The following is a 12,712-nucleotide window of genomic DNA, read 5'->3' as shown; positions in this document are numbered from 1 at the left end:
GTGGATGGCCCAGAGCCTTCCAGCCCTGACTGTCTGTGGTTCTGCCGGCCATGAAGCCAACCTTCTCGTAGCCCGTGGAAGCTGGTGCTGCGCCAGGGTGGAGGGGAACAATGTCACACAGTTCCCGCGTCCCGCCGAGTCACCAGCACAGAGGAAGCCGTACCCCCGGCCCCTAGCTAGGCAGTTGTAGCCCTCTGTGGAGTGGTTGCTAGGGTCATTTTTAAATGTGATGGCGATCGTTTGACGACCACCGTCTCAGGGAGAAGTTACCTCGGGAAGCTCTTGGGCTGAGCAGACTCCAGCCGCCCGTGAACCTGGCTGTGGGTGACTGCTGCTTCCAGCTGTTCGCTCCCCATCAGCCTGTTTCCCAGGATGGGGGATGCTTGGGGGGAAGACCTCGCCCTCTGCCCCAGACTCTCATGGAGGAAGGGCAAGGCTACCCCATTTCCCCTCCCTTCCCTGTGGGGACAGTCAGTGGCAGGCCCAGCCAACCGAGATGCTAAATGCCTGGAGATGACAAATGCCTGGAGAACTAGGGGGCAGGGCTCCAGGCCAAGCTGTGCCCCCAGGGGTTCAAACAGTGTGGTTGAGAATCAGTACCCACCCCTCCTATCTCCTCTGCAAAGACTTCTCCTCTCAGCCAGCTTTCCCCCTGTTTGGGGAAATAGTTTTTAACAAACGATATGCTAATGTTAGGGCCTCCCTAGTGGCTCAGAGGTAAAGAATCCACCTGCAATGCAGGATATGCCAGAGACTTGCCAGTTCAACCCCTGGGTCGGGAGGCTCCCCTGGAGGAGGGCATGGCAACGCACTCCAGTATTCTTGCCTGGAGACTCCCATGGACAGAGGAGCCTCCCGCGCTACAGCCGGTAGGGTCACAGAGAGTCGGACAATACTGAGCAACTGAGCACACACGCAGGCATACTAAATGTTAATGAGTAATAAATTTTAATTTTCAATAGTAAATATAAATTTCCCCATTTAATCTCTAGTAAATATTTATAGCCATCATATATTAAACACATAAACCCAAGCTCTTCAGGCTCCAGTGTGACAATTTGATTTGCCTAGGTGAGAAAAATCGAGGTGAAGGAGTAATAAGAGTAATAAAATCAAGTGAAACCAGAGGTCAGTAAAATGCACGCTTCATTCATTTTGATTTGCCTTGTTTTATTCAAGTTCAGACTTTTTTCTGGCCTTGATTGTAGCTGCCAGGGTGTTTGTGTTTTAAAATACCTGTCACTGTCCAGTTGCCCCATGCCCGTGCTTACGGTGGACGAGGTCACGATCGAGCTAGTGCTCACCTGGAACTGGAGACCCGTAGACCCGTGAATCACCTGGGGGAGGAGTCTCCGGGTGGTGTGGGCAGACAGCAGCTCTTCGTTTCATCCACATTTAGCCTCTTGATGGACTTGTGACCTCTGCCCTCTCACTTGACCCCTGACCTCATAAATTCTGGAAACTCCTCACAAATCACCAGGAAGATAAACATCAACTGGGGTCAAATGAAGGGGGTTCCAAGCCGCTCCAGGCAGACCGGAGGGGAGATCAGGTCTGCTGGGATGGAGAGGAGTCCCAGCAGCCACGGGTGACTCAGGCGAGGGACCACACGGGCCACCCCAGGGAACCCTCCTTCTCCCTGATGACCCCAGTGTCCTCGGTGCATTTGGTGAAATTCTGGGCACGCACGTCACTGGGCAGCGTATGGAGGCCAGAACTCTGGGGCAAATGGTCTGTAGTCCCTGGCCTCAAAGCCTGTGGGCAGCCCAGCTCTGCACTCAGCGAAGCTTTGCGGGGCTGGCAGTGGCAGAGACTGGGGTTTATAACCCAGGCCCCGCTCAGGTCCTTGTGGTGCCTCTCTCGGTGGAGACTGGGAGCTGGGAGGGGAGCAGATGGGGAACCCAGCCGGCCTTGGGAGGGACGGGGTTTCTGAGTCAGCTGGAAGGGCCTGCCGGGCAGGGCCACCATGAACCGGGCTCCAGATAAAAAAAGCCTGCAGGAGCTAGAGCGTTGGGGGTGCCAGGACAGGAAGTGAGGGGCCCCTCCTCCCTGCCCCCGCCCCCCCCCCCCCCCAGCCAGCAGGGGAGTCCCTGGCTAATTGCCTTTTGAAGTTGAAGCCTCAGAGGAAAAGGTGCCTGAGATTTGCAAAAAATTAAGATGGATTTTAAAAGGACCATCTGCCAACCAGCAGGAATCTCCGGCTGAGATTAGGAACACAGTGGTGTGTGTGGCCTGACCTGGAATAAACGCGGAGGGCCCCAGGCATGCAGGACTCTGCTCTGGGGCTGGGGGTTCCGTGGGTCCAGGGGAATGTGCTGCGGTGACCAGGTACACGTGGATACCCTCCTGGCAGCTGGGGGATGGTGGGGGGGGGTGGTTCAGAGCCCCGCCGTGGCGCTGGTGAGGACGAGCCTCGGTTGCCCTGAAGCCCAGGAGGCCAGCACAGCAGCGTTGACTTGTGCAGGAAGGCAGCGAGGGGGGCTGAGCGGGCCGCACTCCTCTCTCGGCCCAGGCGGACATGAAAGTCTCCACCTGCCTCACGAGGGCTGAGACATGCCTGGACAAACTGAAAAGTGTTGTGCACCACCGCCATCCTTTTAAATCCACCCCTACCTGCTTTGGTGGGTAAACCACCCAAAGCCCTGACCTGAAAAGCGCTCTATATAGCCCAGGCCCTGTAATCTGACCCGGGTCAGGAACATCTCTGTGGGTCCCGAGAGCTCATTCACATCCCTTAGACAAGGCCTGGTGCCTGCAGACCTGGGAACCGTGTCCTTGGCTTCCCCCTAAGGGGTCTCCATCTGGGTGGCTAGGTGCGCCCCCGTGTGTGCATGCCATGCGTGTGCTAATGGCTGCCCAAGAACGTGACGTTTGATGGTGACATTTCTCTGGTGGTTTTCTTTAAGCCTGAAATTTTCTCCCTCCCTGGTCCCCAACCCCTGTCTCGTCTGTCTCTTCCCAGAGGGCATGAACTGCATGAACAAAGACCATGGCTGTGCCCACATCTGCCGGGAGACGCCCAAAGGTGGGGTGGCCTGCGACTGCAGGCCCGGCTTTGACCTTGCCCAGAACCAGAAGGACTGCACACGTAGGTAGATGGAGGCACACGGGTCAGACGTCCGCACGCGTCTCCTGCCCTGGCTTGGGGGTGGGGGTGTGGGCGCTGTCCAGTCGGCTGGATGTTACTCAAGGAGTGTGCTCAGTCCCCTGGGGTGGAGAGAGGGGCGGGGCCCCCGAAGGGGCCTGGGAGGCAGAAGGGACGGGCCGTGAACCCCAGCCTTGGGGTTTCCCTAGCGTAATACCACTGACACAGCCCCAGGCCTGGGCTGGACCTTACACAGCGCCCTGCATGGTCGCCGGGTGACGCTCGCTGTAACCCCTTCCTTCCCCACCCTCCGTCCCCACGCCCAGAGACCCATGGGCCCCTGAACGCAAACTCTCCAGCCAGAATGGAGAGGCCATGTGTTCTCAATGGGCCAGGGCAGCCCTTGGTAACAGAATGCTATAAAGGCGGCGAGGAGCTTGGTTGGTGGGGGCCGTCCCGGCTCAGGCTGTGCTGAGCTTATGCCAGGATCAAAGACCAGAGCTCATCGCCTAGCCCTGCAAGGCCCGCTGTGCGTGATGATTCCCTGAGAAATCAGGACTGAACGAAGTCCCTTGTCAGAGGTGCCACTTCCAGACCAGCTTGGAGGTCAGCCTGCAGGACTCGAGCGTAGTCCGGCCTCTTGATGTGACCACCCAGCTCCCCAGCAAATGAAGTAGGATGGTGGGTGGACTCACTCGCCGCTCCAAGCTCTGGCCACAGGGTAGCCCCCCGGCGCTGCCTGGGGAGTGGCGGGGCACAGCCTCTGCTCACTCAGCGGCCAGGGTGACGGGATGTTTGCCCCGACTCTGAGACAGAGTGGGAGGCCAGTGTGGGCGCCGCCCATCTCGGCCAGAGAAAGGCCCGCTTTCTGCTGCAGAAAAGTGGCGTGGAGGAGCCTGGGTCCAGCTCTCTGAGAGTGCGCCCAGCCTGGCCCCTGAACCAGGAGACTGAGGCTGACCACCCTCCTAAAGGAAACAGCCTTTTTCTCCCCATTCTTCATTCTGTGGAGAAGGCAGCAGGCCTCCGCCGGCCTGTCATCCTAAGCCATTGGGCCTCTCTCAGCTGTCTTCCGCTCCCCTCAGTCACCCAGAGCTTGGGGGAACCCACAGGTATCACAGTCCGCCAGCAGGGAGCTTGTGCTCCTGTCCCACTCATGATTCGTTGACTCCCCAGAGTGAGGCCACTTCCTTCTGCCCAGGTTTGGTCCCAGGTGTGGAGCAGGCTTCCTCTCCTAATCAGTCCTGCAGGATCACGGTGACCAGCATGTACACTGTCCCCAAGGGGGACCGATCAGGGACCCTGTGGGTGGGGAAAAGCCCGCCTGCGGCCTGGGGGCTCCGGACAGGCCCTCCTGTCCTCTGCACCAGCTGAGTCCCTGCAGCTGCAGAGAAGCCTCCTGCCACCCAGCAACCTGCAGAGTAGAAAAGGTCTAACTCTAGCTTCCCAGGCCTCCCCACCAGCTACTCTGAGCTCCCTCGGGACAAAGGCCAAGGACCAGCATATGTGGCATGGGCAGGCTTGTGTGACAGGCTTGGCCGTGAGGGAAGCACACTCCTTCAGTCAGCAAGACTGGCTGAAGCCCGCCCTGGCCGAACCCTGAGCTAGGTGCCGGGGCAGAGCTGTGGGCCCCAGGCAGGGGCTGGGACCAACTGGCTGGCCACTTAGTCCTCCAGTTCTGTGTGGGATGAGTGTTACGAGGGGATGGTTTGCTCAGAGAACATCTCCTGAGGGGCGAACCGGGTCTGGGAGGTCAGGGACAAGGAGGCTCCGTGCACGGCTAAGACTCCGTCATCCCCAGCAGAGAAGAGCTCAGCTCAAGCCTTGAACTTCAGCTGAAGCAAATGGCAGCCCTGCCTCTCTGCTCGATGGCCAGGTGCTGCCCAGGTATTGGGAGAGACCAGTCCCCACCCCGAGCCAAGGAGTGGGTGACCGCCCCACAGCCCTCCTTCAGAGGGACCGCACCCTGGCCGTCCACCCAGCCAGCTCTGGTGTCTTTTGTGGGGTTAATGTGGAAGGATTAGCGTAAAGTCAGCTCTGAGACGTCCCACTCACCCTTGAGGTCACCTGAGGCCCCGGAAATTCTAGATGTGGAATTGGGCTGGGGGATGAGTCCGGGGCTAGCCTGCCACTGTGAGCTGGGACCGCAGGAGCTCTGCCCAAACGTTCCTCCCTCCAGAGCCAGCGGAGGTGTTCTCCGTCCTTCTCTGGTGTGACCAGTGCTCAGGGCTCCAGTGTTTATTTCCACGAACGAGCTGGCCACTCTCTGGGTACCCACAGCTCAGCCTGTGGGGTCTGTGAGTCATATAGGCTTACCCTGCAGAGGGAGCAAGAGAAAGAGGTTTCCGTCCCCGAGCGGCCTCAGACAGGCCTGAGTCCTCTGCAGAGTCACTGGCAGGGTGCAGTCCGTCTCCTGGAACCCAGAGCTTAGAAGAACTGTCTCCTCATGGGCCCACCCCTGCCCACCCTGACAGGGCTTGCCTCAGTCTGGAAAGGCATGTGACATCCAGCCCAAGGTGGGGCTCTGCCCTCACCTGAGATCCGTGTTAAGTGGCAGCCCCTGGGGCCTTGGCTTCCCCCAGGGTTCTCCACTACAGAGAGACGAGAGGCCCCAAGTCCAGGTTGCTGGCATCGGGGAATGCCAGAAGAGATGCTCCCATGCAGTGGGGCCAGAGGGCCTGGGGAGAAAGCCCCAGCTGTTTCCCGAAGCAGTCTGCATGTCCTCGAAGTGTCACCCCAGAAGTTGGGTCCCTCCCTTGGAGGGTCGTGACGTTCCCTGTGGGGGAGGTGGCCCACCAGGGCCTCTGGTCACTGGGGTCAGTGTCGGGACCCTGAGCAGGACTCATTCTCCTTGCGCCGTCCTCACCAGGCAGGGAGATTGGCTGGGTGCAGTTTGTCAGGGCCAGCGTCGCCCAGGCTGGAAGCCCCGGAGCCTTCATGCTGTTCTCTGGGTAAGGGAGGACCTGGCAGAGGCAGCCACAGAACTCAGTTCCGAATCGCCCGGAGTCCTTCCCTGGGGAGCTGCCACCTTCTAGCCCCAGCCCTGTTCGTGGGTTCACCTGATGGGACGTCATTCAGGCTCTGCCCATTTGGAATTTTCTGCCCCTTTGACCGTGGCTGGTCTGAGATTTATTTCTGCATACTTGATCATTATTGAAGTTTTCAAATAAATTCAGGGTGTAAGTCCAGTGCTGGACAAACGGTTAAGGTCCCCAGGAAGACACCGCGTCCTCAGGGCCGCAGTGGACCATTTGCTTTCAGGTGGCGGGCACCCTGCCATCTTTAAGTGGTAAATCAGGGGCAGCAAGACGCCCTCCCGTGGAGGCCTTGGGTCTCCTTGAGCCACATCCCTCACCCTAGAAGGAGAGAACAGTCGAGTTTTCTCTACAGCAAACAAACTGCCCGTTTTCCCTACTTCAGACTGGCTCCTGCTTGTTCAGCCCCCTTTTCAGCACCCCAGGTGCCGATGCTCTGAAACATTTTAAGATTCTGGGCTGAAGGGCACCAACTCCCACAGGCCACAGACCCTGCACGCTATGTGACATGTTGGAATTAAAGGTCCTTTTCAAAACTGCATGTGAGATGACCTTAATGCAGACATGATCTGTCTGTTCGGACATTTCCTTGGAAGGATTAGGGCTCAGGATGGATAGAGATTGAGGGGGATGCTGGGACTTGGCGAGAAGAGGCGTCCATGGGGATATCCTTCTACACGCCCTGAGGCACAGACGAGGAAAGAGAGGTCTTCGAAACCTGAAGAAATGAGCACCCCTCACAGGGGCCTGCCACCCCCCACCCCCAACCACTTCATGTCTGGCCCATGTTAGCAGACTTTTGGCCCATCCAGACTGGCTGTCTTAAAGTGCCCTTTGCAACCTAGGAAGGGTAAAATCGTCCCGCTTAATCCCTTTCTTTCAACGAACACCATCTGAGTGCATCCGCTGTGTGCTCTGTCCGAAGCCCAGATGACCCAGAGTCCGTTCTCTGTCCCTCCCCAGGGCCCCTCTAGGGAGTGAGCGGTTCTGTCCACCCGCCTAGAGGGGCTTGATGTCCAGGGAAGTTTGTGCCTGACTCATCATCTCGCACCCTCACGCCCCTCCCCGACCCCTTGAAAGAAATGGCCAACAGCAATAAGCTAATCGTTTCTGTTGTTCTGTTTGTACACACGTATGTGCACGCGGGGCCTCACTAGTAACCTGTAACTATGGAAACGGAGGCTGCCAGCACAGCTGTGAGGACGCGGACACGGGCCCCACGTGTGGCTGCCACCATAAGTACGCCCTGCACTCAGACGGTCGGACGTGCATCGGTGAGTAGGCGCCCCCGCCAGGCGCTCGCACCCCACGCCGCCCAGCCCCTGCGGGACACTCCCCCTCCCACCCACTGTGTGGCCCGACACCATGTCCTGGTTTCCAGGGAGGAAGCTCCGGGAAACAAGACAAGGAACGGCCCGTGGGCCCCGCGGGGCTGGCTCCGGGCGTCCCCAGGGGCAGCTTCCTGCAGACACTCGGCAGGGTGGTCCAGCCCCCGGGACCAGGCACCTCTCTGCTCTGTCGCTGCCGGTTTCCTGAGGGTCCTCTTCCTCGGTGTTGGGGGGGTGGGGGTGGCCCCAGGCAGGTGGCCAGCGGGGAGGAGGAAGTGTGTGCACCTTGGAGGGCAGCTTCTGTTCCAGAAGCACGGGGGTGTCCTCCCCTAATGGGAGACACGCCAGAGACTCCTTCCCCTCGTAACAGCGCCCCCCACCCCCGCCCCGGCGTGGTGCAAGCCTGCCTCCCACAGCATCTGGAAAACCGAGAGGTTTTCTCAGAACCTGCTTTCAGTCTTGTCTGTCTGGAACACCTGGGAGAGGGCCGGTGTGAATCCCCGGTCAGGTCTGGGTGATTTTTAGCTGCTTTCTGCTCCCGAGCTACGGGGCCTCTCACCAGACCTGGTCCTCCCCAGCCCCCCACCCACCACCCCCAAAGTCCCTTCTTCTCGGGCGCCCCCTCCCATCACCCCGCCTGTTAACAGGAGGATCAATTTCACTCTGTCACCCTGCTTCTTCCTGGTCCTTATCTCCAAGGGGAAGCTTGAATATTTGCAATCATCTCAAGTTATAATCGCCAGTAAGTTCTTTCCTCACTCAAAAAGAACAGCCAATTTTTTTTTAACTGAGAAAAAGAGGATTCTCAAAGTTGGTGCCCAGAGTTCATCCTCTTCTTTCTCTTCAACACTGGCAAACTTAGGAAACTTGCTACAAGTCAGTTATTGTATTCATTTAAAAAAAAAAAAAAAGTCCCTTTTCTTATCATCAGCTCGAAAGGTGTTTCTTGAGGGGTTTTCGAGTAACAGGAAAGGGTTGGCAAGCCAGCAAAGCCAGGAAGCCCGGCGGCTTGCTGTCGCAGCCTGTTGCGCCCTGTGACTGCGCCCTGTACCCTGGGGAGTCGGGCGGAGGGGCGTCGGAGGTCCCCAGCCCCGGCTCTCAACCCAGGTGCTGCTGCCTGCGTGGTTCTCCCTTCCTCTGTGTGGTCTCTCCTCTCAGACAGCCGTTTTTGGTTTCATTTTAATCTCATTCCTCCTGCTTTTCTGGTGATGGTCCCTGATTGCCTGTCTTGTCTGATAACTGACCTTCATGAATTATTTTCAGAGCCAAAAGCCAAATCAAACCAAACAACCAAAAGAAAACAAACAAACAAAAAAATTCAAAGCCAAACCCGGTCTCAGACCAGTGTCTCTATTGCAGCCTGATCCCATCTAGAACCTCCCTCCCACCTCTCTCCCTGTCCCCACTGCGCCCTGGGGGCTCTCCTGGGCCGCCGGGCCCCCTTCCTGTCTCGTCTGCTGGGGTCTCCCGCAGCGCCTGCGCCTGCCACGGAGCCACCGCTGCCGGCCAGACGCTCCCCAGCCTCGTCTAACACCTTGTCTTTGTCCACCTGGCTCATCCTCTCTTATTTATTTTTTTAAATCTTTTAATGTCTGCTGCATGTGTAAGTCCCTGCTTGGATCTACTCTCTAACATGACTCCCCGCCCTCCCCTGCCCCTCCCCTCTCCTTAGAAGTCCTTTTCCAGGCCCAGCTCCGGCTCAGAGGCCCTGGCTCCCTGCTGGCCCAGAGAACTTTTCACCTGCCTTTGCTCCTTGCTCCTCTGGGCCCCCACCCTCCTCCGAGGGGAGGAGGTATCCCCCTACATGTCCCACCGAGCACAGACGCACAAGCCCTCTATAACCTCGCGAGCGTCTCTCCGGGAAGCATCGGGCAGCTCCGGGCACCCGGCCGTCTCCCTCTGCGCACTCCTAAGCGGCCGCCTCCCCCACCCCCACCCTGCAGCCCCCCGTTGAGCACTCCACTGTCTCGCTCCAGTCCTCCATTGACAAGCAGGCAACCAGCGCTGCCCAAATAGACCCCTGGGTTTCTCTGTGTCTGTCCGGTTGGGTCCACTGTCGAGTGTGTCTGTGTGTCTGTTCCCCTGTACGTTTCGTCCTCGATCTTGCATGAGTGTCTGACCCACGTTCACACCTTTGAGACGGGGTGTCTGCCGCCCAGGCGCATCCATCACCGGACCTCACGGCGCTTTCCCCTTGTCCTGTCCCTTGTCCTGAGCCTGCCTCTCCAGCCCAAGCCGGGTGTCTGTGCCTGCCTGCGTCCTCGCGAGCTCGGGCGGCTGCTGCCCGCCTCGCCGGCCCTCCGCACGTGGGGCCAGTCCGCTCTGAACTCAGCCGCCTCCTGTGTGCGTGTCGCTTGCAGATGGGCCGAGTCCCATCCGTGTCCTGCTGTGGCCACCCCTCCTCTGCCCTCACCCCGGCCCGGCCCCGAACACGCCACCTGGAGGTTCCTGGGGTTAGCCCCTCGGCGAGGACGCCGCGCCGCCCTCACGCTGCGTTGCTGTGTGTGCGCCACGCCGAGAGGCGGGAAGTGGGCTCTCATTAACCACCGGCTCCGTGTTTGTCCCTTACTTGTGTTTTAGAAAAGGATGAGGCTGCAATTGAGCGCTCTCAGTTCAATGCCACGTCAGTAGCTGATGTGGACAAGCGGGTGAAACGGCGGCTCCTCATGGGTAACACTTTTCTTCCACTTCCTTTGTTGTACTTGCACTTTTGTGTGTGTGCGTGTGCGTGTGTGTGTGGGTGGGACGTGCCAGCGTGTGGGGCGTCTGTGTGCGTGCTCGTGCATCAGGCCATGAGTGTTGTACTGGCACGTGGCCTGTGAGTGTGCATGCGTGGGGGCTGTCTGTGTGGTGTGCCCACACGTGTGTGGTCGTGCGTGCCACGTGTGAGTGTGGGGGGCTCTGCTCCAGATGTGAACTCACTTTTCCCTTTTTAAAGTTTTTACCCTTCATCGAACACGTGTATTTCTCTGTGTGTTTGTCGAAAAGAACCCAGAGCCAGTGTCTAGGGGCCCCTGCGTGTAAGGAGATGTGTGCTGTGAACCCCTCTCCTCGCAGGAACGCCCTCGTTTGCAGTTAGGATCCCAGCATCGGCAAAGCAGCAGGAGCAGTGGGATGTGAGTGTAGAGCAGGGGCTCGGACGGCACCTCCTTATCCATCTCCTCGCCGGGAGGAGCCACGTCCATGGGGAGAAGCCACGTCTAGGTCCAGGGCGGCGGGCTCTGGGGGGCGTCCAGTCCACCCTGCTGGCTTTGCAGTTGGGAAACCTGGTACCCAGAGAGGGGAGGACCAGTTAGGGTCACCTAACATCCCCTTCTGGTCCCAAGCTCCCCAGACCCGTGAATGACCGCAGCCCAAACCCGCTGGGCTGGCAGTCTCAGCCCACTTTCCCCTGTTCTCCTTGGGCCCCTACTTGCCTTGGGGGGTCTCTGAGGCCAGCTGCACTCTGAGCAATGCCCCCCAGCCGCGTGCATCCAGACTGTAAGGAGTCTCGCTTGGAAATACCTGGGGCTGCTTGGGGCAGCTGATGCCGGGCAGGGGAAGAAAAAGGAGAAAATAACCGGTCTTCAGCCGAGCTCAGTCTGCAGGCCAGAAGAGCCGTCTGCCTCCCCATTCGTTCGTCCCTCTGGCCTGTCAGTGCCCCACTTCTCAGGCTGCTGGCCCCCAGGTGGAACTAGGAACACAGCTGCTGGGTCGCCTGGGGTGGCACTCTGGTTAGGTCACGGCAGCCTTGGGAACCGTGGAGTCAGGTGGTACACTGCCCAAGTCTCAGAGGAGGAAACTGAGCCTCAGACTGGAAGCCCGTGCTCTGCAGTTTCTCTGTGCGGGGCTGTCTCATTGACCTGGGCCCTCTGGGTGGCCTGGGACGAGCTGAAAGGGGTGGGCTAAGAGGCTCCAGCAGCCAGGCCTGTCCACTCCCACCTGCGCGAAGGGGGGAGTGAGCGCTGTGGAAATGAGGTGCTCGGTGCTCAGAAAGGAGGAGGTGGCAGGAACGTGCGAGCTGCTGGTGCTCCGAGGCCCAAGAGGGCCCGGCCCCAAGGCCTCACTTGCAGGACAGGGGGCACTGCTGCCTGAGGCCAGAGTGCCCAGGAGCTGGGCTCCCAGGTGCCAGGCCCCCCCTCCCAGCAAAAGGATGGTGGTGGAAGAGGGCTGAGCTGAGTCAGCATCAGACAGGTGGGTGGAGAAAAGGCCCCCATCCGTGTCTGGTGAGAGTTGGCAGAGAGAGCAGCCCAGAGCCCGGTCCCAGGGCAGGGCTAGGAGGCGAGCCCTGGGCACACAGGCAGCCAGGCCTGGGGGGCAGGTCAGGGGACCCCTCGCCTGACCCCTTGCACCGGTTGGGGGGCAAGATGGATGCTGATTGGCTGCCCACCTGATGGTGTCCATGCACCCCCACGCCCTTAGAACCCGTCCGGCCCCCCAGGCAGGAGACCGCCCCCACCCCACCCCTCTGGTCTCTCTACAGTACCTGCCACAGGGGGACAAGGGCCCACAGCCAAGACTGCACGCCCAGAACTAGGTGATTATCCTCAGAAGCGCCCGGGAAAGGCGCCGTCTCGAGCCGTCCTTCTTCCAGAGCTCACGGTTCTTCTCACAGGTCCCCTCGGAAAACAGCCTAGGGTGGTACAGACCGAGGAGCCTGTTGGGCTGCAGGCCCACCTAGTAGAGCCCACTGGGGCCTGGCTGCTCCCAGACTGGATGAACAGAGGAAAGGAGTGGCCTAAAGTGAGGGAGGTGGCCGTCCCCACCCTGCCCTGCTGGTCCGAGCACACCTGGGACGTGGGGTTCAGAGCCCGGCCTCCGCGTGGAGCGTGGAGCCCGCGGCTGGCGGCCCTGCTCGAGCCCCATTTTAGATCCTGGTGCAGGGAGGTGTGTGGAGGAGGCAGGGGAGAAGGAACTGGCTCGCTTGTTCAGGAGCCGATGAGACTTGGAGGGGTTCCATGGCAAGGGCAGACCCTCGGCCGCTCTTGACAGCTGCAGTGGCCGCACGGCCCACAGGAGGACAGAGGCAAGGGGCTGTTCTGAGAGAAGGCTAGGGTCCGGAATACCCCTGCGTGGTCTGCTGGCCCCCTCAGACAGAGCCGGGCACGTGTGCTGCGGTCTCCTGGTGACTAAGATGGCCTGGCAGGTGTCTTCCGGCCCTGAGGTGTGACTATTGCCTGTGTGGCCGCAGTTTGTTTTCAGGGTGGGTCAGACAGGACTGGGAGAGGGGCCTCCCTTGCCCCTCCAGAAGCGAGTGGGCGCAGGGCTGCTTCTGGCAGCCCCGAGGG

The 12,712-nt window shown here is 59.7% G+C and overlaps 1 protein-coding gene across 2 annotated transcripts in view; it reads left to right on the top strand.

Moving 5' to 3' along the window:
* SCUBE1 (signal peptide, CUB domain and EGF like domain containing 1) overlaps window positions 1-12,712 on the top strand; it is a 129,492-nt gene that overhangs the window by 69,634 nt on the left and 47,146 nt on the right. Inside the window, exons 5-7 of one of the 2 annotated variants that reach the window (XM_065924160.1) lie at window positions 2,963-3,088; window positions 7,275-7,391; window positions 10,026-10,115. In XM_065924160.1, coding sequence (XP_065780232.1) covers window positions 2,963-3,088; window positions 7,275-7,391; window positions 10,026-10,115 — 333 coding nt within the window. The remainder of the gene's footprint in view (window positions 1-2,962; window positions 3,089-7,274; window positions 7,392-10,025; window positions 10,116-12,712) is intronic. The other variant, XM_065924171.1, reaches the window with a different exon arrangement.

The sequence above is a fragment of the Muntiacus reevesi genome, chromosome 1 (genome assembly GCF_963930625.1).
Source record: "Muntiacus reevesi chromosome 1, mMunRee1.1, whole genome shotgun sequence".
Classification (NCBI taxonomy): domain Eukaryota; kingdom Metazoa; phylum Chordata; class Mammalia; order Artiodactyla; family Cervidae; genus Muntiacus; species Muntiacus reevesi.
The sequence above is the reverse complement of the archived record's forward strand: the minus strand, read 5'-3'. Positions and strand labels throughout refer to the sequence as shown.